The sequence below is a fragment of the Ostrinia furnacalis genome, unplaced genomic scaffold (genome assembly GCF_004193835.3).
Source record: "Ostrinia furnacalis isolate ACB-3 unplaced genomic scaffold, ASM419383v2 OfSCF0373, whole genome shotgun sequence".
In the NCBI taxonomy this organism is placed as follows: Eukaryota; Metazoa; Arthropoda; class Insecta; order Lepidoptera; family Crambidae; genus Ostrinia; species Ostrinia furnacalis.
In genome coordinates, this window is record NW_021130612.1 from 75,135 (window position 1) to 102,177 (window position 27,043).

General features: G+C 39.9%; 1 protein-coding gene across 1 annotated transcript in view; it reads right to left on the minus strand.

Annotated features, from left to right (window-relative positions):
• Positions 1 to 449: 449 nt before the first annotated feature.
• bark (C-type lectin domain-containing protein bark beetle) overlaps positions 450 to 27,043 on the minus strand; it is a 35,158-nt gene continuing 8,564 nt past the window's right edge. The window contains exons 2-14 of the mRNA XM_028316588.1: positions 19,103 to 19,266; positions 12,469 to 18,683; positions 12,178 to 12,389; positions 11,959 to 12,094; positions 11,652 to 11,871; positions 11,446 to 11,571; positions 11,102 to 11,131; positions 10,736 to 10,997; positions 10,073 to 10,274; positions 8,525 to 8,657; positions 7,561 to 7,678; positions 1,907 to 2,477; positions 450 to 1,546 (exon numbers count right to left, since the gene is read on the minus strand). Coding sequence (XP_028172389.1) covers positions 1,281 to 1,546; positions 1,907 to 2,477; positions 7,561 to 7,678; positions 8,525 to 8,657; positions 10,073 to 10,274; positions 10,736 to 10,997; positions 11,102 to 11,131; positions 11,446 to 11,571; positions 11,652 to 11,871; positions 11,959 to 12,094; positions 12,178 to 12,389; positions 12,469 to 18,683; positions 19,103 to 19,266 — 8,655 coding nt within the window. The 3' untranslated portion in view covers positions 450 to 1,280. The remainder of the gene's footprint in view (positions 1,547 to 1,906; positions 2,478 to 7,560; positions 7,679 to 8,524; positions 8,658 to 10,072; positions 10,275 to 10,735; positions 10,998 to 11,101; positions 11,132 to 11,445; positions 11,572 to 11,651; positions 11,872 to 11,958; positions 12,095 to 12,177; positions 12,390 to 12,468; positions 18,684 to 19,102; positions 19,267 to 27,043) is intronic.

Consider the following 27,043-nt stretch of genomic DNA (forward strand, 5'->3'; position numbering starts at 1 on the left):
TAAAATAATATAAAAAGTGATGTGTAAAATGTGACGAAGTAGCAAGTAATTTGTTGTTAATCCGAAATATTGATTTAATGTACCTAAGTAAACTAACTCATTTAAAAGAATGCGTTTGGAAAGACCACCATTTTAATATACTACTACTTACCTAAAATTAATAATTAACTTATTTATCTACAGTTGAAAATGTAATAAAAATAATGCTCTATGGTAAATATAAATACATAAATGTATTATGTATATTTTTTGTAAACACATAAGGACGGACAATGATTACATTTCTACTTTATACATTATATTAAAGATATGTCTTGAAACAACTTGTTTAGATTATGGTGCAATATTGTAGATAAATACAACTAACACCGTTAGTTAGAACTTATTGCACAATTTATTTGAACATTATAATACCTAAATATTATACATTACATTTTTTGTTTACTTACCCCATCTTGGATACTATAATAGCGTTAAATACATAAATATTGTGCTAGTAATAAAGTTATTTCATTAACTGAGATCTTGTAATTCTATAAAGCACTATCCCTAAACAGTAAATTGATTTATTTATCAATTTCGTGCGCCTACTTTCCATAGTAGGTCTTTAAAATTTTTTCGTCCAATAGTTTTATTTTTAATATACCATGACCACTTAAAAATGCAATCTTTTATGTTATCAAGACAAATCCTCGCTCAGTCTTTTTATTCTTGGTCACTCACTACGTAAAAGGATTTAAAGTTATAATTACAGAAATTATTGCTGTATCCTCATTCACATTACAAAAGTACCTATCTGGCCACCACGACATGCGCGACAGCCGTTAAGTGGGAATTCTAAATGTAGCAATACTTCTTTTTTATCAAAATACGAATAATATTATTTCTGCTAACTTAATTCAACTTAGGCTAATACACATTACTGGCAGTGGTGCAAGACACAAAAAGTACTTACGTACAACATGTTATGATTTGACAATAGTTATTTTCATGATTCGCGGTCCCACTATCACTTCGATCGTAAATTGTGAATAAAAAAAAAACTGGTAGACATTTACCCTGTGACTGGTTCATAAAATAATTGTAATGATATTGTGTAAACTTTAGAAAATACAGTTAGCGATAGCTTTTCTTCGTTCATAACCTTTATTTAACCAAGCAATTAAACGTTAACTTTGGAACTTTCTCAACAACTTTTTTTTCTATACATTCATAAATCACAACAATTCTTATCATTCATAATTTCTAAGGCACTATGAGGTTTCCTAAACTAATTCGAACTACATAGCAGTCTCTAAAGGTTGACTATGCGATCGGTGTGCTTCAGACATCGGCAGCGGACTGGGTTCCGAATCGTCGAAGTCGAAGTTCGTTTCGAGTAGCGCTTCGGATTTCGATCGGTGGTGCAAGTCTGGGGTGGGCGTGTCGAACTCTCTGCTCAGGTCGTGAGGACTGGAGTCGTAACTGGGGATGTTCTCTGAGAGAGTGTTGTCGTACTGGTACATCGGCGGGCTGGGTAGGTTGTCCTCGAAATATTGCTGTTGGTCTGGAAAAAGAATAAAGAAATCACAACTTTTTTAGGTTTAGTAGGTTTTCTACTACTTTGGGAGAAATTCAATAAGTGGTAACCCAAAATAATTTTCCGCAACAGGAGGACATAAAAATACGGTTTATTTAATTTACTTATAATTGAGGTAAAAATGTGTATAACAACATTAAGACTTAAGAGCTGGTTTTTTTTAAAGATTATTAGCAATTTATATTGCCCAAATTACTAATAGGCCCTAAGCTTGTGTTAAGAGTGGGCTCACCACAATAGTCGAGCGGCCGTGGTATGGTATTATAATTTTTGAAATCAAAAGTCCAAAATATTTAATTTAAATTTTCTCCCAAGCAAACAACTTACCAGCAATATTAGCCCTCTGTCCGAACGTAGTGGGCGGCGCAGCAGGAGGCGGCGGCTCGGGCATTCGCGAGCGCAGCTCCATCAGGAACGACAGCTTGGGCCCGAAGCCCCGGCCCCTATCGCTACCCTGTCCTCGCAGCGGCAGCGTATCTGACGTGTAATACTGATCACTATTCGGCGATAAAGTATCCTCCGGTGACGTCATCCCACCCGGATGATGTATGATCGGCATCTCTTCAGTAGTCACTGAAGGCGCCTCACTAGCTGGCGCCGAGTTGTCTCTGTAACCTTCGTTTCTGAACGCGATATCGAACGGCCGCGTATTCTCGTAGGGTCGATTATTGTTTTGGGGTATCGAGTACTCTGGAGACGCAGGTTTCTTCATGAAGGTGCTATGCTTCAGCGGCATGACGTTAGCGTTGGGGTTGTGAGCCTCGTAGATGTCGAAGCTCTGAGTGTCTTCGAGTGAGGAGTTGAACTGGCTCTTCTCCATCGATTCCATGGAGGTGGTGGACGCGAGCATCTTGCGGTAGTCCGAGCCTTTGGTGAGCGTGTCGGTGGAGCGGGCACTCTGTAAGTAGAACAAACAACAAATTGTACAATCAACAATACATTATTGCAGATAATAGGGTTGGTAGAATATTGATTCCAAGGCAAAGGGGCGTTGATTTGTTATGGAGTATGGGGAGTCGTCATTTTCCAAATATAGGTACAAGTTCGAAGCTGACTACCTGCAGCAGGAGCAGGTCTCGCTGCGACATTACTAGGTTCTATGTATATTGTATATCTATGAAATATGTAGATAGCTACAGTGCCTACAGTTGCAAGCGACACGTCGTTTGCAGGTTATCATAGTTTCACTGATCATTGCCAATTTGTAGTTTAGTCTGTAATTTGTTATTTTCTGCATCAAATTGGCAACACTATTACAGGGGGGTGTATAAAGGGTAGGGTAGACTTCTTGGCGGGAATGTGACGCGTCATGTTAGCGGTTTTGTTTTATTTCCTCAAATTCGTGTTTGGGCGACTATTAATGTGTAATAATGGTGGATTATTAACCATTAAGTGTTCGTGAACGTGCATGAGTGTGGACAAGTGAAGCAAAACAGTGCATCGTGATTCTTCTGGTTCTCTCAAGTTGTCCATAGGAGGTCCCAGTAAAGCACCACAACTTTACTGAGACTCAAAGGATGGGAAGGGGTATCATCTATCATCCTTCATTATATCATTACTTGATCTCATTTTGTAACTCGTATCACATAAATACTTGAAAATGGCACAAATCAAGTCGACCTCGACGTGTATTGCCAACATCATCAAAAAAGAAGAAGGGTAGGGTAGTGCGTACCATTTGCGCGAGCTTGCGTCGGTAGGCGGTGTCGGAGAGCCCGTTGATGCTGCCGATGGATCGCACGGAGTGCAGCGACTGCCGGATCGAGTTGCGGCGCTCCAAGCGTTGCAGGTGTCTGTGGACACAATTATAGTCGTTATTATCAGGTAAATAAGGTGGTTTTTAAGTTTTCTTCCCCAATGTTTCTACTAAAGCCCGTAGAATTTTGTCCAAAGACCCCAAGCTACCCATCCTTACCTGTAATTATGTTGCTGTCGCGCTCGCACACTCACTGCGGGCGCGCGTCGCACAGTCGCGACAGCAATATAATTACGCGCGAGCGATAAGGATGGGTAGCTTGGGGTCTTTGGACAAAATTCTACGGGCTCACGGACCAGGCTTTAGATGCTTTTATATTTTTCGGCAGGTTTTTAGAGATGGGCTTAAGACATGCCGTTTGCATGGTCCAGAGCAATACAGTGAAACTGTTGACTCAAAAATTCGAGGTCGATTTCCAAGTCCAAGATTTCGATACAAGTATTTCCAAATCACTTTGTTCCTAGTTTGGATCTTAAATAAGTACATTCCAGGGTTGAATCAATATGATGTTAGAAAAAATCCTTGCTTCAAAGCAGTGTTGCCAGTAGGGTCTTGTCAGAAATAACCCGAAATATAAAAAAATGTAACCTTTTTGAAAAAAAGTAACCTTCATACATGCGATTGATATCATAAAGCTGATTCGTACCGACATCTTTCATCTTCGACTCTTATCTTACCAATCAGCCGAAATTCATAAAAAGTGTTATTATTAATGAAAATTAATTGGAAGTAATCAACATTTTGAAAGTGTCACGTTTCAAGTTGAATAATTTGTAAATTGACACTATTAGTATTTTTTTACTTAATAACCTGTAAAAGTTAATTCTACAAATTCCGAAAAATCACCTAAAAGTAACCTTTTCATTAGTGTAACCTAAAAGTAACCAATGCAGTTCAAAAGTTACCTAAAAGGTTACAAAAGTAGCTAACCTTCTGGCAACACTGCTTCAAAGAGCATTTAAGGCGATTGGACTATGTCAGACGCGTATAACAACTTAAAGTTCGATAGGGTTGTGATATCATTTTTTACAGTCCAGACAATGCAAGAAGAAGTGCCTACCTGTGCTTAGACTTGGAGTACCAGCAGACGAGCGCGGCGCCGACCAGCAGTACCGTAGCGGCCAGCACGCCGATGAACGCCACCGCTAGCATGTCGCCGCGCCACGACATCGGGTCGATTGAGATCTTCGGATCTGGGCAAGTGACACCATAAATAAGTCGCGAACAACACACATACACATAAATAACATAACGCTCGTATGAACAAACGATGCTTGCCTAAGTGAAGCAGCAAATCGAACGCACAGCGTTGAAAAGAGCTCTGTGATTGGTCACCCTGTGCGTCCACTCGCACTGTAAGACCTCATAGTAATGTTGGTGAATACGGGTGTTACATCGCTTTTATTACAAACTATCCGGCTCGAAGGACCAATTTTTATTATGTATCGCTTTTATTCTGCAATATCTACCAGCATTGCTTAAGTAGGTAAATCGTTTTACTAATTTTCCTTATTATTGAACTATAATAATTAGACTGACAAATGCACGGCGCACTGCCTAAACAAATGGATTTAAAGTAGATGGGGTGAAAGAAACTTGTGTAGTGGTCTTTGGATTAACTTGAAGTATCACAACTTTCTGATAAAATTATTTATTTCGAAGAACCTTCTTACCTACTACTAAGAGTACCTACTCTTGAATGGTTCGTCTTTGTAATAATACTTTATCTACACTCACCGATCTCGCAAATAAATGCGTTCTTCTGGTTGCAGTCGGTGACGTCGATGGTGGAGGAGGTGCACTGCGTGACGTAGTCGATGTGGTTGACCCACACGCGGTCGCCGTACTGGAACCACTGGTTCTGCCGCTNCCCCAATATTTCGTTCAGAAATTGAATTAAATTATTTCTTTAAGCCGCGAAATTTCAAAAATCTGGACAGAGTTTAATAATATTGCCTTCTAAAAGGCGCATGAGCGGTAATTGAAAGTTAGTTGAAAAAAGTTCTGGGCTGTAGTCGCCATGTTTATTTTGGGTTATCAAAAGGCGCGTGGGCGCTACGAGGTTAAATGCCAGCTACAACTTACTGGCTTTTGATGCCAAATAAATATTTTTCTTTCTTTGCCAACAATGGGCTCTCTGGACACGTGCACAGAGCTCCACGATCGTGGGGGCCTTGTCTGCTCTCATAAAAGGACCCCATAGATCCTTAAATGCCCTCACTGAGGGTATTTAAGCTTGAGGCTCAGGGTATTAAGCACACCTCTGACTTTCCATTTGTTTTTACTGAATTTTGTTACTAAATCAAATCAAATCAATAAAATTTATTTCAGACACAATACAGTCCATACAATAAGGAAAAATATTCAAAAGCCAAAACAGTCAGTCTTACATAATAAAAATAAATTAAAAAGAACTATCAATTAAATTTTACACATGCAGCCGAACCCACTGCGTGATAAATGGACAGTTTACTCGGCCGGCTACAACGCGCAGAATGTCGTTGGAGCTCCCACGCACACGGCTCAGCATAGAGGCTGCCCTTTTCCGAAGAATGGCATGGAAGCCATCAGTATGTGCTTCGGCAAACATGCCTGACGCGCTGCAGTACCGTGGCAGCCCCAGCAACATCCTGAACGCGTTATTATACTGTACACGCAGGGCGTTGGTGGTCTTCAGCGTATAGCTTACCCACAGATTACACGCATAGAACGACTGGCAAAAAGCTTTAAAAAGTATCACCTTAACCTTAAAAACCTTAAAAAGTTAAACCTTAAAGGTAGCAGGAAGGCGCTTGATGTAGGCCTCTACCACCCGGCCTTTGTGGAAATCATTTGGGGAGGCCTATGTCCAGCAGGGGATCTCTTAGGGCTGAAATGATGATGATGATGAAAATTACATAAGACTCAACAATGTTTAGCGTGATATCGCGGCCGTCTGTACCTGACACTACCTTTCATTACTTAGTGAAAATATCCCCCATTCAACACTCTATAAAAAGGCATTGAGGGGTCCTAAATAAAGAAAAACCCCGTTGACGTACGAGTAGATCGATAGCTTTTACAAAAAGATAGATTACGTAAGGATAGATGGATAACCTGTTCTAAAACTCACATAAAACAAGCATCAGCCATTGGCTATTTCTCATCCGAGATATTAATATTTTGAACAAAGCAGTTGATTCTCCGAGTCGAGGCCAGCTCGCCAACGGAATTAAATGGCATAGTTTTCCCTCAGTTTAGCAACAACAATTTAGACACCTTTGTTTCGGAGGCCAATCGCCTCAACAGTCCCTCTTTGTGGCACAACTTGGCTCAGACGATGGGGATTTTCAAGTTGAAAATTAATTTATTGGACGCGAAGTCACGTCATAGCGCAGATGGTATCTGACTAGACTATGACACACTTCCGGCTTGGAGTCTGGAAGCTCGGAGCTTTTGCTAAAGCCGTCAAAATGCAAGGCCATTATTAATAATGCGAGCTTGGTTGGGGCTATGAATTAGGAGCTGAAATGTGGACCGTTTTCGAGGATTTCTCCTATTTACAATGCTGAATTATTAGTTTATTCGAGTTTGATTTGCAGCGCCAATTTCTGACGCAGTTTGGTCTGAAATTCAAATATTATTACGTTAATTAGATGATGGTTGATGGTGTGAATAAGTGTGATGTTAATGGCTCTATTATAGCTGTAATATGCTTGGCATAATTATGTTAGGTAAATTAGATAATTTTGTTGCAAATATAACCACATACTATATGTTTTTAAAGTGTTTAGTTTAAAGTTTGTGGTCTTTCGTTTCGTATTCGTTTTGAAAGTATTCGTTCCGTAAATAAGTCAGTGGTATTAAACAGTTAGGTTCTATAAAAGTAAATAATATACCTACTAAAACATTACTCTATTCTTGAGCATCTATTAAAATATTATAATAACACTATTATTAACTAGCTACATCATAAGCTCACAGAACGAGCTTTTCTTAATAAGCTTCCNGAATCCCGTCCAATGACCCCAAGCTACCCATCCCTATCGCTCGCGCGTAATTATGTTGCTGTCGCGACTGTGCGACGGGCGCCCGCAGTGAGTGTGCGAGCGCGACAGCAACATAATTACGCGCGAGCGATAGGGATAGGTAGCTTGGGGTCATTGGACGGGATTCTACGTGCTCACGGACCAGGCTTTACAAATCAAAACCATTTATACAGGGTGTTCACAAAATGATTGCGTACCATTTGCGCGAGCTTGCGTCGGTAGGCGGTGTCGGCGAGCCCGTTGATGCTGCCGATGGAGCGCACGGAGTGCAGCGACTGCCGGATCGAGTTGCGGCGCTCCAGGCGCTGCAGATGTCTGTGGACACAATTATAGACGTTATTTTCAGGTATATAAGGTGGTTTTTGAGTTTTCTTACCCAATGTTTCTACTAAAGCCCGGTCTGTGAGCACGTAGAATTTTGTCCAATGACCCCAAACTACCCATCCTTATCGCTCGCGCGTAATTATATTGCGACTGTGCGACGGGCGCCCGCAGTGAGTGTGAGCGCGACAGCAACATAATTACGCGCGAGCGATAAGGATGGGTAGCTTGGGGTCTTTGGACAAAATTCTACGTGCTCACAGACCAGACTATAGATGCTTTTATATTTTTCGGCAGACGTTTAGAGATGGGCTTAAGACATGCCCGTATTGCCCGTTTGCGTGGTTCAGAACTATACGGTGAAACTATTGACTCAAAAATTCGAGGTCGATTTCCATGGACAAGTAAATAGGTAGTGCAAAATCACTTTGTTCCTAGTCCAGGGTGAAGTATTTTTTATTTTGTAAATAGTTTTTATAATTAGTAGTTTTTAAATTTTTTAAGTTAATGTATTATTGTAAAATAATTGTTTATTGAATAAAGAGTCCTCTTACTTTAAAAAAAATATCTTTACAACATTAAAAACTACCCGCACAATTAATTTGCTATAAATAAGTATATAGGACAACTCGATCAGCATAATTATCATGTCTTTTATAGCCGTCTGTTGACCTTAAAATTAAAATTCCAGGGTTAAATCAATATGATGTTAGAAAGATTCCGTGCTTCAGAGAGCATTTAAGGCGATTAGATCATGTCAGACGCCTATAACAACTTAAAGTTCGATAGGGTTGTGATATCATTTTTTACAGTCCAGACAATGCAAGAAGAAGTGCCTACCTGTGCTTAGACTTGGAGTACCAGCAGACGAGCGCGGCGCCGACCAGCAGTACTGTAGCGGCCAGCACGCCGATGAACGCCACGGCGAGCATGTCGCCGCGCCACGACATCGGGTCGATTGAGATCTTCGGATCTGGGCAAGTGACACCATAAATAAGTCGCGAACAACACACATACACATAAATTACATAACGCTCGTATTAACAAACGATGCTTGCTTAAGTGAAGCAGCAAATCGAACGCAGCGTTGAAAAGAGCTCTGTGATTGGTCACCCTGTGCGTCCACTCGCACTGTAAGACCTCATAGTAATGTTGGTGAATACGGGTGTTACATCGCTTTTATTACAAACTATCCGGCTCGAAGGACCAATTTCATTATGTATCGTTTTCATTCTGCAATATCTACCAGCATTGCTTAAGTAGGTAAATCCTTTTATTATTTTCCTTATTATTCAACTAGGCATAGTAATTGGACTGATAAAGGCACGGCCTAAACAAATGGATTTAAAGTAAATGGATTTAAAAAAAAATGGGGTGAAAGAAACTTGTGGTCTTTGGATTAACTTGAAGTATCACAACTTTCTGATAAAATTATTTATTTCCTACCTAAGAACCTTCTTACCTACTACTAAGAGTATCTACTCTTGAATGGTTCGTCTTTGTAATAATACTTTATCTACACTCACCGATCTCGCAAATAAAAGCATTCTTCTGGTTGCAGTCGGTGACGTCGATGGTGGAGGAGGTGCACTGCGTGACGTAGTCGATATGGTTGACCCACACGCGGTCGCCGTACTGGAACCACTGGTTGTGCCGCTGGATGAACTCGAGGAAACCATTCATGTATCGAATTCTTTAGCTACACTCACCGATTTCGCAAATGAAAGCATTCTTCTGGTTACAGTCGGTGACGTCGATGGTGGAGGAGGTGCACTGCGTGACGTAGTCGATGTGGTTGACCCACACGCGGTCGCCGTACTCTAACTACTGGTTCTGCCGGTGGATGAACTCGAGGAAACCATTCATGTATCTAACACACTTACTAATAAAACTTACACGCTCGTTGAACAGTGTTTTAAAATGACGTTTAGTATGGAAATGTCATTTTAAAACAGTGTTCAACAACTGTGTAACTTTTTATTAGTAAGGGGGTATTACTTTAGCTACACTCACCGATCTCGCAAATAAATGCGTTCTTCTGGTTGCAGTCGGTGACGTCGATGGTGGAGAAAGAGAAAGAGGTGCACTGCGTGACGTAGTCGATGTGGTTGACCCACACGCGGTCCCCGTACTCTAACCACAGGTTCTGCCGGTGGATGAACTCGAGGAAACCATTCATGTATCTAATACTTTAGCTACACTCACCGATCTCGCAAATAAATGCGTTCTTCTGGTTACAGTCGGTGACGTCGATGGTGGAGGAGGTGCACTGCGTGACGTAGTCGATATGGTTGACCCACACGCAGTCGCCGTACTCTAACTACTGGTTCTGCCGCTAGATGAACTCGATGAACCCATTCATGTATCTAATTCTTTAGCTACACTCACCGATCTCGCAAATGAAAGCATTCTTCTGGTTACAGTCGGTGACGTCGATGGTTGAGAAAGAGAAAGAGGTGCACTGCGTGACGTAGTCGATGTGGTTGACCCACACGCGGTCCCCGTACTGGAACCACTGGTTCTGTCTCTGGATGAACTCGTAGAGCGCCGCGTAGTTGCTGCTCACGTATGGCATTGACGCGTTGTCCGACTGAATGTAAGGAAAGACATCATCAATAGTTTATTTATTTATTTTTATTTATTTATTTACAATAACAACAACACTTCACTGTCATCACAGGACATCCCACTGCGACAGCGAAGACAACACATCAACATACACAACGTCAAATACACAACTAGTAACCACCTACATACATACAAACCTACACATAACATAATAATATAACAATTAATAATGATGCCTTTGTAAATTCACTCAGAGTACAAGAAAAAATATCTATTTTATCCGAAATCAAATGGCAGTTTTGGTGACTATTCGGTGACTTTTTATTTACTTAATCAAATGACACCTGATGGACATTGATGATCAAGATGGAGGTAGAACCAAATGTCACAGGTAAAGCACTTGCTCAACCGAATTTGTAGTAAATTGAAACAAGCACGTAAAATGTGAACCTGTAAATTCATAATTTAATTTTGATAACTCACCAAACAGAACATTCTCGCTTCTTCATAAGTCATGGGCGCGCCCACGTACATATAGCAAGTGTCAGCGACGACGTCCCAGCCTGGCGGGCACTTGCCTCCGCCGAGCACCGTCTGGTTGTTCATATAGAAGGGTCGGTAGTCCACCTCTAGTAGCAATGGGTTATCCGACTGATCCCTAATCCGACCGGCTACAGCCAAGGTTTCGTTGTAACTCCAGAAGTTGTGTTTGGCGTCTATACGCGTTCGCCAAAGATCCAGGGCACTGGAATTATAAGTTCACAAAAAAATACCCTTAATAATAAAGTGCAAAGTAGAATGATACTGATATTTTCACAAATTGAAGATTAATGAGAACATAAATCTTACCTCATGACGTTTGGGTTATAGTCAAGAAAGCTATGGTCCAAGGGCAGCCATGCAACAGAAACATGCAAATAAATTTGTTTATCAGCCACTTTATAACTCAGAATTAAATGTGTCACAAAATTGTTTTCCATCATTTTGAATAATTTAATTCATGCAACATAAATTCGTAAGAAATGATAATATTATCTAGTTAGATATCACATTATTAAAATTATTTTTAGTTTACCATTCAGGTAAATGGAAACATGCATTTCAAAAGGTTTTCAGGGTCTTTAACAAGCCAAAAGTCATCATTAAATTCATTTAATTATACCGTAATAGCCCATATACAACAAAAAACTTACATAGATCTGTTGACAGTTATCATCTCATAATCATTGTCTGGGTTAAAGAAAATGTTATCGACATAGTGCTGACCAGCGGTGCCCGCTACGACAGTGGCTCTTCCTTCCCGATCTAATGCATAGTTTCTAGAAAATATAAAAAAATATTGTCAATTTTTCAATCAATTTGACGAAATCAAACCTAAGTTCAGTAAAGCTAAACTCACTTGTAAAATCCATTATGTGAAGTGGTTTGGTAGATTGGCAGTCTGACTTTGTCGAAGCCTGATACCTCGAGGATCCTCTGGCCCGTGTTGCCGTGAACGTAGTTGAAAGTGAAGTTGGAGACGACCTGTCTGAGCACTATCACATCCTTGAATGGGACGTTGTTCCGGGTAAAGTAGTTGCGGTAGATTGTTACTTCTTGGTACGGGGACGACTGGCGACCTGAAATGTTAGTGAATAAATTAGAAAAGATCCTAATGCCACCTTAAATCTTCATAACAAAACCTCCAAGAAAATTTTAAAACTCACCTTCCACTTGAAGACAAGGCAAGTCATGATTGCCGAAGAAGAGATTATTGTGTATCCACCCACGCAGAGACGTAGCTGATCCTCGTGAATCAGCTCTAACCAATAGACCTCCAACATTTTTCCGAATGAGATTGTTCTAGAATTTGCAAACCAAGTTATATTATAGAAGATATAGAAAAAGAAGAATAATATCAATAAATTGCTGATTATTATACTCACTCTGAACACCAAAGTCTGCGTATTTTGGACATCGACTCTGACAGCAGCTTGGCAGGAGGTGAAGTTTCCGTACAACTTGAGGCAGTTTCCTGAGATTTCATTCCGAGTGATAGCAACTAACGGATTGACCTCGCCCACAGATTGATATGTAATAGCACCATCTCTATTATTTATGAATTCACTGTTGGATATATTGTGCTGGACGTCTCGACCTGCAAAGACAATGTCAAAATCAGAATGATTAACAAAGATGTTCAAAGTACATATTTGCATAGTTATTTTGAAACTTACTGATTCCAATAGCAGATATTGGCAACGTGACGATCTCAGCAATGAAGCCGTGGACAGCTGATGCACCATTAGCAAAGAGTTTGACGCTCAAGCTTCCTCCGTCAGTCCTGAAGAGCTTCTTTTCATCAGGTGATCCATTCTCCAAGTAGCCAATCATAGGTGCCGTGATGTTATAGATATCCCCATCATAAAGAGTCAATGAATCTCTTTTACCATAATCTTGAGTGTGATTGAATAAATTAAATTGCAATAATCTAAATCCAAAAGGCTTGACTCTATACATGCTCTTGAAGATCTTGACACAGTTAACTGGATTGTTATCATATTTGTAGTAAAGCAATACTCTCTCTTCAACGACGATCATTTTGCTGCTATCACAAATGTTAATTAGGGAAAACAGATGATACGGGAGATTCAGATCTTTCAAAGGCGTAAAACTAGATTCTTCTGATTCTCTGCCTTCTCCAGTCAGAGATATTGTGTTTACTCCCTCGCCCAATACATCATTAACGGAGGTAAACCTCATGTCAATCGTATCCGTTGGTGATATGAGATTAATACCGTGGTGAGCACATTTAGTGATGTTAACGTTTCTAATATTAGGATTTCTTGTGATGCTTTGAATTGCGGGCGATTTCTCATTGTGAAGAATACCCGCCCCCATAATTTGTACGTGTGCCATTGAACTTTCAACCTTCTTCATTGTATCATGAGTATGATGATCGTGAATTCGATGTTCGTACAAAGAGTATTCAAATTCAGGATTTGTGAATCTTATACCGCCCCAATAGTCAAGGTTTTCATCCAAGTTTCTTGTACCACAGTGAATGAATACAAATTTGGAATCCCACTTACATTCGTGTCTGTGACCATAAAGTTGACCGTTGAGCCTGATAGGACAATCATCATAGCGATCTTCAGTTCCAACACATTGCAAAGGCTCTGGCCAAGACCAGATTCTTGACAAAGAATTGCTGTGGTATTCCACTCGACGATCGTGAGCAAAGAACACATTGATTGGGTCGAATCCCAGTTCTCGGCACACTACTTGAGCGTTTCGTTCTGTAAATCTATTATCACACATTGGCACCCACTGGAGAGTCGTTCTATTATAGTATTCCAGGAAACCTTCGTTCTTTCTTTCCACTAAGTTATCGCCAACAGAACAGTTTCTTGCTGTGCAAAGTCTTATAGAGTTTTCTACAACAAAATTTTCTAGTTGCCGTCTTTGTTTATGATGACTAGGCGAATATTGACCGATTGCTCGCTTTTCGATTCTATTGAATTCCGAATTTTTCGCCATTTCGATGGGTTTCATTATTATAGGCGATTGACTGTGGCCAATGGCTTCAAGTCTTCCCATTACCAGTATGCCAACATTAGGGGCAAACTCCAATATAACACCTGGGTTGATCGTTAAAGTTACGTCAGGCATCACGGTGATATCAGCTTTCACCGTGTATGGAGCTAACCGAGATTCAAGAATAAAATCGGAAAGTAGTCGCCCACCAAGTTCATTTGTGTCCATAGTAGAATCAGTACTAAAGGTAGCCGATACGCTAGAGTCAAGATTATCTTCTAGTAAATAGGGCAGGTAAGTAGCGATAGCATGATTATTCCAATCATCAAAATCGAAAATCTGCTTCTTTATATCCTTCTGAACTGAACTTCCCCACCAGTTTTCAGTCACATCCAAGAGATTATTGATTTTAGCTGTTCTTATTCCGGCAACTAAAGTATATTGCAAGTCATTGTTCCCGAATAAGTTTCTACTCACTTTTACTTTCTGTATACCCTTGAATCCGATAACGTAAGTCGGATCTATACTTCTTATTATTGATCCTCTATTCATAATCATGCTGTGTTTATTATTTTTTACTTGGTTGTAAACAAACACGGCATAAACAATACCCATAATCTCGCTTTGACTGTCCATGTAAAACTGAACCATGAACTGCCCGAAGTTCTTTTCTATAAAATTACCATCGATTCTCATTTTCTTTTCCATTCCCCTGATAGATATCAATCCTGATTTGCAATTGTTATCAGTGAAGACATTCTTTGTAATATTGACCTCAGCAAAATGTCCATCTATGATCATACCGAAGTTTTGATTACTTCGCCATGTATTGTTGTGCATGTAGATCGAATGAGTGAAATTTTCGTTATATTGCCAAACGTAGGGTAGTGCCACATCAAATCCTCCTAACTTATTCCTTTCGAATGTGTTATCTTGTAATACGTAGTGATAAAGGTTGTTAGCACTTCTCAAATCTCTTGCAAAGTGGTAAATTCCTTTTCCATTATCAGTAATCAAACTGCTATTAATCATAATAGTTATTTCGGTAATATTACTTTCGTGGATATCCCAGAAAGGCGTGTTAACATAAATTGCTTCTTCTTTATTATGAGCAATTTCACAATTAAATATTTTGATAGTCTCATTAGCTTTGCGCAAAAAGTGGTCTCCTATTTCATTTAGGAATCTGTTGTAATAGAGAGCCTTTACACCGATAGTATTCCCTTTGATTTTAGAATTCGTGACTTGCAAAGTAGGTACGGGACCCTTGATTATTCTGTTTCTGATATTTTGAACTGGTGCAGGGACAGAACTGACTACCAGTACGACGGCTCCTAAAGCGGCATTACCACTCTCGTACGTTAGCACCACGCCAAAACTACTGCTCGTGGTCGGGAATGTTGACAAATCACGGTCTAGACACCATTGTGTACTGCCTTCATTAATATTCTGGGAATCATAAATACAAATACTTTCTGAAGAGAAGTTGTGGATAGGGTTCAACAGTTGCAGTCCAAGAACGAAACCAGGATTACATTTTATATTGTAAGTTTTAGCTATGTTTTCGCCGTAATGTTTAGTGAAAACTAAGTATCTTGTCTCTCCATTCACTAAACTAATATCGGTTTCGTACTCTGGTATAAAAATAGGTCGGTAACTGGATTCATCCATATTAAAACCAGGATCCAAATTAAACCACCCGGCTAATTCTCTCTGTTGGGGTCCAGTCAAATGAGGATTATGAGATATGCCAGCGACTTCATTATTTTCTATCACAGATGTGAATACTTTTAGACCAAGTTGCTTGAAGCTTATACCGCTGCCTCTGTTGTTGCTGAATTCTGAATTTCTGACAGTATTAACAGCATCAGCACTGTACAAGTCAGAGTACAAGATGCCCAGCCCATCGTGGTAATTGTTTGATATCTTAACGCTTTCAATGCCATGCCGTGCAAAATCAACTTGAAGTGCAGGTTTGAAGGCATTTGACGAGTAATCAAGGAGTCCAGCTTTCTCGATAGTGATATATTGTAAGTCTGTTCTCTCTGAAATAACGCTGAATCTCAACCCTGCCCAACTTGTTTCATAGCACCGTATACCTACATCGTTATCGTGATCGCATGAATTCTCAAAATTTTCCCTCGTCTCAGCTTTGCATTTAGTAATATCAGTATCAAATTCTGTGCACTCAACGTTGGACAAAATAGTTTCTTCGTTCATTCCAGCAGTTGGTATTTCATTAGGTTCTAAAAACCAGTCATTTGGATTTAGAACTAATCCAAGTTGGTTACAAACTACTGCAGCGTTGATTATATTCCATCGGTAGTTGCATACTGTTCCCCATTTTTCGTCTATTCTAACCTGTAGCCTACCTTCATGTGGTGTGCGGCCTCCCAAAAGTCTTATGGGCACTATTGGTTCTATGTAACCTGGTGTAGTAGGTTCCATTTCAGTATCAGTTTCATAAACACTATCATTAGTCATGATAATCTCTTCTTTCAGTGTAAATGTGATATCATTGGGACGTTTGCCTCTAGCTTCAAGTTTTCCTGCAACCATTATTCCTATAGCTGGCGGAAATTTCAATGTGACTCCTGACTGCAATATAAGTTTACCTCCAGGTCTAATATTAATGTCTTTGTCTACATCGTATTCTCCTGCTCTTAGAATTTCTATACCCTCTACTTCTCCACCCACAACAAACGTACCTGGTACATTAAATTGAGGAACGTGTAGTGAATTATAATTTATTTGAGTAGCACCGGGGTTACTGCTATGCAGGAGGTAGGGCATATAAAGTATTTTAGCCAAATTGTATCTATCTTTCCTATGGAACAATCTATTGTAAACTTTTTCTTCTTCACCGAAACCAAGCCAGTTGTATGTGCAATTGAGGAACTTGCTTTGGTCTTCAACGTGTGAACCAATTTCATACTGAGCTTCTGGATTATTAATTATATTTCTAAAGACATCGATGTTACTGGATGCAAGTACTATTGCAGCTGCTACTCTACTTCGAGGGATAAGTCGAGATGACACACCTTCCAGCGGCTCAAATGGTTCTCTTATTTTGTTGTCTCGTAGAAAGTTTCTTGAAAATAATATGTATTGGATGTCACTATAGGGTGAGAGGCCAAGATTTACAACAAATGGACCCTTATTCCCAGCAAAATAGTTATGTTGTATCTGGAATCTAGCCGGTAGTATTTCAAATTCTTCTATGTGTTTCCCTTCTATTCGATTCATTATTACGATCGCACCAAAGTTTCCATGTTCAAAGTAATTATATTCTATCCGTCCCATCACATTTAAAGCTGGTTGAATTTTCAAAGGAACTTTTAGGTTTTGATAGAACCTATTGTGACCTATCTGTAAATTGAGCAATCTAACAGGATTATTCAATCTCCAGCACGTTGATATTTCTATAGTGCTTTCCATGCTAGTATTAAACCAATTGCCAGTGATATTCACCCAACTATCACCACAGAAATTCCCATGCAAAATACCAACATCCAGATTTTTAAATATCTCTGAGTATTCTACAACAGTGGTTTGATTTATTGATATGTATTCAGTCTCTTGAGTGTTGTTTAGCCACACAGCTACACCGTATCCTTGGTTCGAGCTCAAAATACTTCTCGATACATTTCGGTTTCCTCCAGTCATTGTGATGTTTATACCATCGCCTTGGTTGAACGATATTCTACTCTCAGTCACATTTACATCTCCCGCTCCACTCACAACATGCAGACCAGCGACATGGTTATTATTAGATATTGACGTGCGATGAATATGAATTTGTGATCTTAAATTCTCAATGGCAACACCTCGACCGTTGTTATCAGATATGATGGTATCGGTCACATTCAAATCATATGTTTTGCTCACTCCCGATGTCAATCTCAGGAAGCCAACAATATCAGTTCTGGTATTGGCCCTGAATCTCACAAACATTCGATTTCTCGTGGAAGCTACACTCTGAGGTCGAGTATGGTTTCTTATGCTAAACGTAAGTAACAGTCTATCGTCTGCCGTGAGGCCGTCGTAAACATAAATTTCCCCAGTCTCATTCTGATTCGTCAGGAGTTTGATAAAGTTTAATGTTAAAACGTGATCGGATCTAGTAAAGAATCTTTGGCTGCAATCCCTTTCCATGTTAGAGTATCGGGATTGTTCGATAGACATCTGCAATGGAAACGTTTGACTAGGCGTGGACGCCAGCGTGCACAGGTCGAATATTTCGCTGCGATCGAGCCTCTCGTCTATATTCATTTCGTGCACCACGTATTTGACCCCGTCGCCGCCGTTGTCGTGAATCAGGCAATTCTCGATCCTAGCCATGCCGTACGTAGAGTTCACGTAGACGCCGTAGCCTCTATTGTTCTGAATAGTGCAGTTGTTTATAACGATGGGAGCATTGGGTGACGTCACATTGATAGCGTTAAAAGCGGAGTTGGATATCTCAATGTCTTCCATTACCGGCGGCACTCCAATTATGTCTAAGGCACTAGTCGCATTGTTATCCCTACCCAAGCCGGCGTTTTTTATGGCTACGTGTACGAGTCTAGACATCGATGTGGGGACGTATAAAGTGTTTACTGCTGTGAGTATTCGTTCGAAGACGGCGTGTTCGAATCGTATGCCTCGCCAGTGTCGTCCGGAGCTACCGAGTTCGTTGTCGTCGTGATGCGGGAGACACTGGATGGCGAGGTCGGGATGGAAGTCGCAGACTCCTGAGCCGAGCTGTCGGGAGTTCCAATCGCACTGGAAGAGGTCGTATTCAGTGCCCTTGCACTTGGGCTCCTCGAAGAGCAAGCGCACGCGGCGGCCGGGCTGCCGGTCCATCCAGTTGTAGAACGAGCCGCCCATGAAGCCGAGCTGCCTGCACGCGGTTTCCATATCGTTGATGGTCCAACTGGAAATAACAAGTTTCCCATTAGAATGAGCACCAAAGCATCGTGTGATTACGAAAGCTAATTTAATGAGACTAATCAACACAATGACATGTACCAATAAAAAGCTTCGAAAATCATTCCTACATCACGTAGGAAATGTAAAACTTAATTAGATACTAATTAATTAGGTATACCTACAGTTAATTTAGATTCTGGAGACATTATAAACCTCATAAAGCTTTAGATTACCCTGATTCAATTTGAAGACATCATAACTGGAAAAAATCAGAAGGTGTAAAAGTTGTGTAAAATACGATATCCAGGTCGTTTCAATTTCATAATCTGACTTTCGGTTTCAAATTATTATAGCATTCCTGATGTGTATGAGCATATTACATACAACTATTATGTCTTTAATTAGTCTGTTTGTTGGACTCACTTCCTCGAGTTGGTGCAGACGGACCGCCATTGGCCGCGGTGCAGGAGCTGCACCCTTCCAGCAAGGATCGAGGGCCCGTCCACCAGCCGGATGTCAGGGAACGGCTTGTCAGTCTTCACCGGCTCTTCTGTGCTGGTGAAAGTTATCCCGCTTTGGTGTTTACCCTGGAAAGAAGAGATGTGCGGTTGAATATTGTGCCTTGTGTCATAGTCACATAGCCTAGACTTTTTTAACGGCAATTAAAAAAAATATGTTTAGGTGGGGAACCCATGTCTAAAAAACTCTTTTGATAAGTGTTTTAAAATATTTTAGGAGTTACGATTGCGTTTTTTATCATGCCACGCGCAATAATTCTTTCTGAGGCAGACTGAGACACTAATCTCAAGAATATTTATGTGAGTTTATGCTTTGGTAGGTTTAGGTTAGGTTAAATTTATGGTCTAATAAATTCAAATGCAAATATTTCGCCACTATCTTTCATCAAGTTCAACAGTTATTTTCATGCTAACAACTTTTCATGATATTTTGATCTATGGCGCCTATTGTTAACCATTTGACTGCACATTTCAATTCCTACGCTTGTAATTCTATTGTTAGTTACATTTCGCAAGGAAATCGATTTAGGTACTACCTAAAGGAGTTGACCAACAGACACCGGGGGTGGGCATAGTAAAGAATAGACGGACGTGCCGACACCGGGTTTTAGCAATATTGTGTTTTGTTGCGAAAAAAAGAATTAAACTCAACGCTCTGCTCTAAGAGTAGTTGTGCCCGAATTAAAAAATAAAGATCCCGTGAAGAATTGGTAATTCCCAACAGGAGCTATGCAGGTGCGCCGGTGCTTTTATCTTTTTTTTCTTTTCCAATAGACTAACGACCAGCAATTACGCATTACGTCACAATGGCCGACGCGACTATACCATGGACTATACGCGCCCTTGCACTTCGCCACCATGGCTTCCTGCCTTTTGAGCCACCCCATTTATTCATGCCGTCACGTTCTGCTTAGCGGCATACCAACTGTCGAGCCGGCAGACGAATTCGTATAATGTAACGTAATATTTTACGCGTGAGCACACCTTTAAAATAGGATGCCATAGTTTTCAAATTTGCTTGAGGATGTTGAAATTATAGCCCTTATTTTGATGTTTTGGTGAATTTTATATCGATGACCACAAAAACCTGAATGAAATGTAGAAATTACAGTTAATACAGCAAGTAGGTAATACACAAATGACAACTCTACGACGACGCTACGGGCCTACGGTACTTCCAAGGTAAAAATAAAAGTGACAAGCAAAATGCGAGAAAAAATATTGCGTTTCTTTGACCAAACTGCACAAAGTAACAGCGCCAACCGGTTGCCCGATTCCTTTTTACGCCGCAGGTTTAACAAGGTTGTTTACGATTGGAACCGTAAAAGAAGAAAGTAACAACAAAATTACGACGAAGTATCTTAATTTTTGCTTCACGACGCCATCTTAATTATAACGAAAATTCAGATCACATTGTTTCGTGGCAGGTATTCTTGTCCGTTATTGACACGCATGGGCGATCGCAAACGGCTCTCACAACAGGCATAAAAAGTTCCACGTCTCAGTTACTTTGTGGTTGGGGTTAGGAGGACGTCTGCGCAAGGACGTAGAGGTCGCACGTCACAACCGAGATGACTCAGCATTTTACTATGCAAGTTAAACCTGCCTTCATTAAATATTGTCACTAACATTGGTCATTTTGGGGAGTGTGAGCGATACCTTTATTGAAAGTCTGAACTTACTGTTCTTTTATCTTTATTCATGAATAAACTTCACGAAACTTGAAAAACCACTTAGGTTTTGTTTTAAGGACTTTCTACGCGACGGTTAACGTATGCTAATTAAGTTTATTAACGGTTTCACATTTGCTTGTAGTGTAGGTAGGTCGTAGACTTATCGATCGAGTAGTTAGCTGCTGTATTTCCTGAACACTATAATCCGGGCGTTTTCAAGGCGAGAGTGAATAGGCACTTACAGGGCAGATATGTACCATCCTAGACTGCATCTCACTTAACACCAGGTGCGATTGCGGTCAAATACCTGCCTTGGCTAGCATAAAAAAAAAAAAGTTATTTAAATAGCCTTAGTCTTTGCCCTCGAATCCGCATACAGACAATAGTATTAGGTACCTATATTCCTATGTAGGTTAACAGACTACCTTTAAGTATCTCAGAAACTGTAACATTCCTGTAGATAAGAAGTAGTGCATACAGTAATCATCTGTCCTTAGATGTTCGGTAAGTCCGTGGGTTACACGACGATTTCCAACGAACCATCGATCACATAAAACCAAAATTAGCATGCAAACGGAGGCGTAGGTCTATATAAAATGCTCATAGGTATTCCTTAGTGAACGTACGATTCAAGGTTTGCGAGCTACAATCGTGCCTGGGGCACATTCGTAACATTTAACTGAAAACTTAGCTGTATTGATTGTTACTTTCTATCTAGACATGCTGGCCTAGACAGCATCGGGCCTTGACGAATTTTCAAAAGTCACGCTGATGTAAAGCTCGATAGGCCGACATTTTAAGAAGATAGCTGGATGAAAAAAGAGGATCATGATTTTCGGGGTCTCTGGGGAAGGCTTGCGTCCTACTGAAAAACTAGCTGACCAGCACCATCGGTGGATGGTTTCCTAAAAAGATTAAAGATGATCCGCATAGATAGGTAGTAAGTAGGTAATGCTGAACCTGATTAAAGTGAGCGTGTTACTTGTGGTGTTACCGTTTCAGTAGAGATATTAAAACTTGTTACACAAAAGATACTTAGTTCTATGGAGGCACGAAGCTCACCTAGCTTAGTAACACTAACATTCCTTACAGAATAATAGCCCGTCATTACGCCAGTTACTTTAGCTCCGCAGCGCAAATTGCTTTGTGTCCCGGGACATTAAAATGCCTGTTCACGGATTCCTTCGTTATGGCCGCTGCTTCCTGTCTTCGGAGACTGTGTGGAATCGTAAATAGGACTGTATGAGTTCCGTGGGTGAGGACATACCTAGTATCATTGTTTTGTCTGTCCAATATTACACGGACACTTGGGAATTTGTAATTGATCGTATCTAATGCGCGACCAAGGCAGTTAGGTATTTCACAGTTACACATATTTTTACAAAATCGACGAAACATACAAATAAAGGACTTACCTAAGCTACATTGTTTACCAAATCTTGGGAAGGTTTTGATTCGATACGCAAGAGTAAGTAGTGTAGTTTTCAGTAATAAAAAGGATTTTCATTGGTGGTGATGTAAAGAAATTTTTAAAATGTCATCTTTGTGAAATTTCATTAGAGCCGATATTTCCTGAAGAGTTATCTAATCGAGGCTCGAGCTGAGGTAAAAGTAACTCGAGAGAAATTCGCGGAAGCAATCAGCTAAGAAAGTGTTTCAGTCCAAAAAATCATCGTGCAGTATTTCAACAGTATTTGGTTGGTAGCCATCATCCACAAAATCATCTGCGGTCGGTTGTTTGTCCTAACAAACACAGTTACTAGTTTGTACACAAAAGCGTTAACCGATGTTAATTGTTGACCGAAACAAAAATACCTTAAGATTCTTCATTTACAAGAAGATGTACGAGTGTAGACAAGTTTCCTTGACAATTCGTTAGCGATACGTAGGTAGTAGATTATTTTGAATCCACTGTTGCTTTTGACCCCATAAGGAGATACAGTTAAAGTTCATTGTTCGGCACAAGGCCGAAATATAATGGCTGCCAAGTGAACTACTGTGAAATTTAATTTCGAAATTGCCACAATACATCATGGCTGAAACAATGCGAATCTCATGTCACAATTTCCAGGAAACTGTGTAGTGGTGGTCCAATGTTGTTGCACAAACATTCGGTGGTGGATAAGGCCGATAGTTGGCTCAAAAAGGTGTTTGAGTAAAAGCTCACTCAAAAAGTTTTTAAACTTTAGGCGACACACCAATCATCATAGTTTCGAAGTGGTTAATACCATCTTTTTGCACTTACAGATACAACGGATTTTGCAAGAAAACAAATAATCACTGGTTTACTGCAGTGCAGTGCAGTCACATACAGACCCAAATAGCCCGCCATATCCTGCACTTTATTTGATCTCAAATAAACATCTCAGGATAAAATCGTTTCCCAAGCTAAGTGATTACCTACTCCAATAATAATAATAAATTCGACCAGCCCTCGGCTTCGTGTCCAACGCGATCGTGGCAGGGTTCATTGTGGCTCAGTCACGACGTCACGACGGGAGACGGAGCGACGTCACGCTACGTGGTCAAGCCACGAAGGAGAGAGAGACATGGTGTAATTGCAGGATCATCGTTAGACATAAGTTACTCTCTGTGTGCAGGACTACTCGTTAGTTTCGGGTCTATCTGTCACTGTCGCTTATGCTGGCATCTTGCTTTGCATGAGAGGATTAAAAATTTGACACATTGGATAAGGTTGTTGAGGGTAGACCCTTTAACACGATGATTGAACTGGGTGAGTCATTCGGGATGAGACTTCATGATTACCAATTACAGCTTATTCAATCTGAGTTGATAGACTGTTGGGTAATTAATACTGCAATACCATCATGTTGTAGATTTTTATTTGTAGCAATAATATTAAGCAATTCAAAAATGTGTCTTGTTTTGAGGTGAATGTTATCTTAGCATTTGCTAAACTCCCAGCGAGCCGGCCACTCCCAAAATTGCTAGATATGCCTCCAACCAATCCAATGACCATTTAAGAAAACGGAACATGGACCGTTTTCTATGTTAAATGTTATCTGTCCAGCCAGCTTGACTAGTTGGGCTAAAACCTATCATTATCTAGAACTAACGACACCAGATAGGTCTGTCACAATCGGAGCAGCATCTGCTAATCGTCGCAGGCGCAAACAATCAAAAGAAACAAGGACGGTAGTTAGCAACTTTTACCGGAGACAGCCATTTTTTATGCCCATCGAAATCGTATCGCTTTGTCACGCTTTTCACGAACACAACCAGAGCGAGACGATGGTATCTCCCGAACCAAATGCAGCCGGTCCAGGTTTTTGGGTCACGCTCTGGCTTCATTACACGACTCGGTGCCTCGGATGTTGGTAATCCTTTGGCTTCATGAGAAACAGATTGTAGGGACTTTTCTTAAGCCCTTTGAAGTAGATGAAAGATTAAAGTGAAGAACTAAGTATGACATCGATCTTTTCTATGAAATGTTGCATACGAGTAACAGTCACAAATTCGTCAGCGCTGTTATGTTTCAGTATTTTATGAATTAATGTTTTGTCTGTCTGTAATCTATATTATCAGTCAGTAGGTAAATACTGTTAACGTCTGCTTAGCTATGTTGTATTTATTTGTACGATTGGTACATTATTTGGCTAATTTAGTTCATTTATTGTACGCAGAAATCCAATGACACTTTCCATCTCAACGAAGTAGAAAATGAACTTAATTTTGAGTACAGTAGTACCGAGTAAAGTAACATACCGTTAGAGATCTACAGAAGATATCAAAGTCTATTACGCTATCAAGGCTGATAGGTACAAGAATATCGTAAAATAGATAAGACCAAAATTATTTTTTCGGAATCTGGAATCATGTTTTGCCTTGGTGTGACGATTTCGTTGTATCTTTTTTGTTCGTAGGATATAAGATAACACTTCTAGTTTCAGACGATGATAAATCAATGGTTTATATCAAAGATAGGTAGCAAATACCAACCGCACGCAGTTCCGGAAGGTGTGGTACGTTGCTCATACCACTTAAGTTATCTACACTTTGTTTCATAGGAGTATAGGTACGGTAAACTGTAAACCATGAAAAGTATTTTATTTCAGACGATAAGAATTACTTTTGAATCATTCGATTACGACCATCACATTACGATTGCCCGTTCAAACTAATTACTATGGTCACCTAATCACGCGCACACAATGCGCTTTGTCCTGCGTCGTCTCGTCCACCGAGTATTACAAACGATCATCATTAGCATTCAAACCCCAGGATATTTACATTGCTATGACTCACAAGTCAAAGGCGTCGCCTGCAAGCGTTGATTGATCGAATAATCGATTACTTTCAGTTCAGATTCAACTTTTTTCGCTTTCCACTCGCCATTTTCGTAAGCAGGTTGAACACTTGGAAGTTTAGTATTTTATCTAAACTGATGTTATTGTCTAGCGTGGCAGTAAGTAGAAGTTGCATAGGTAATGATACAAATAACTGCATCTGTTGCATTGCGCAAGAGATGGTTATTACGGGCGGGTTTGCTGCACAAGTTGAACTTTACGATTGCAAAACAAGGAACACGTTAAACTATTTTAATACTTCATCTTAACCACATGCAAGAATTGCAGCAAATGATACTCATAGCAGCTCTACACGATAGTCGTGCTTTGATAGTTCTCAAAACAGGAAAAGAAGAATTGGTACTATAGGTGGATGTTCCCTGCTTGAAAGGGCATCTAATTAATATTAATTAACTAAGCACAACTTCTTTGGAAATCGTGAAATAACGGAATCCCATTGTAAATACCATGGGCAAAGTGACACACGAGAACTGTTGGAAGTTTTTTAATGAACAATTTGTGTTCTAAACAAGAAGATTTGTTAATGTGTACCATATTGAAATTATGTTCGCTTGCGGTCAAAAGAGAACATAACCTGACAATGCGGTTGGTCAACCGATCTTTATGTAGCGTGTGAAATGTTGAATACCACAGGCATTATTATGAGAATCAGGGATTTACATTCAAGTTACGTCTCAAGATTCTGAACTTTAATTTTTAATCGATTTACTTCAGAAAACTAGGTATCTGATGACAGACACAGTTTTATGAAATTCTTAGATCGTGCGTAACAGAATCGTTGCAAATGTTGCGAATAACAAGGCGTAACTGAGTGACGAGTAGCAGCAATAGCTAACAGATTTGACAGAGGTCAGAAGCTGCAAGACGATCGTTTTGTGCCTTTTTCAGATAATATTTTATAAAAGTACCTACATTAATAACAAAATTCCTATCTACTACCACAGAATAAGTAATAGTACAGGTNACCCTTGAGGTATTACCAATACGCCGAAAAAAGATTTGTTCAAATCGGTTCATAATTGGCGGAGTTATCGCGTAACAAACATAGAAAAAAAAAAAACATACGGGTCGAATTGAGAACCTCCTCCTTTTTTGAAGTCGGTTGAAAATGTCACTTTCATCTCATAATGAAACAAAGCAGAAAATGAACTTAAATGATTAAACATACCGTTAGAGATCTACAGAAGATATCAAAATCCATCACGCTATCAAGGCTGATACAAAAATATCGTAAAATAGATAAGAGCAAAATTAATTTTTCGGAATCTGGAATCATGTTTTGCCTTGGTGTGACGATTTCGTTGTATCTTTTTTGTTCGTAGGATATAAAATAACACTTCCAGTTTCAGACGATGATAAATATCAAAGTTAAACACACACAGTTTATATCAAAGATAGGTAGCAAATACCAACCGCACGCAGTTCCGGAAGGTGTGGTACGTTGCTCATACCACTTATGCTATCTCCACTTTGTTTCATAACCGTACCTACGGTTAACTGTAAACCATGAAAAGTATTTTATATCAGGCGATAAGAATTACTTTTGAATCATTCGATTACGACCATCACTTAAGATTGCCCGTTCAAACTAATTACTATGGTCACCTATAATCACGCGCACAGAATGGCACAATGCGCTTTGTCCTGCGTCGTCCAGCGAGTATTACAAACGATCATCATTAGCATTCAAATCCCAGGATATTTACATGACTCACGATCACGAGTCAAAGGCGTCGCCTACAAGCGTTGATTGATTGAATAATCGATTACTTTCAGTTCAGATTCAACTTTTTTCGCTTTCCACTCGCCATTTTCGTAAGCAGGTTGAACACTTGGAAGTTTAGT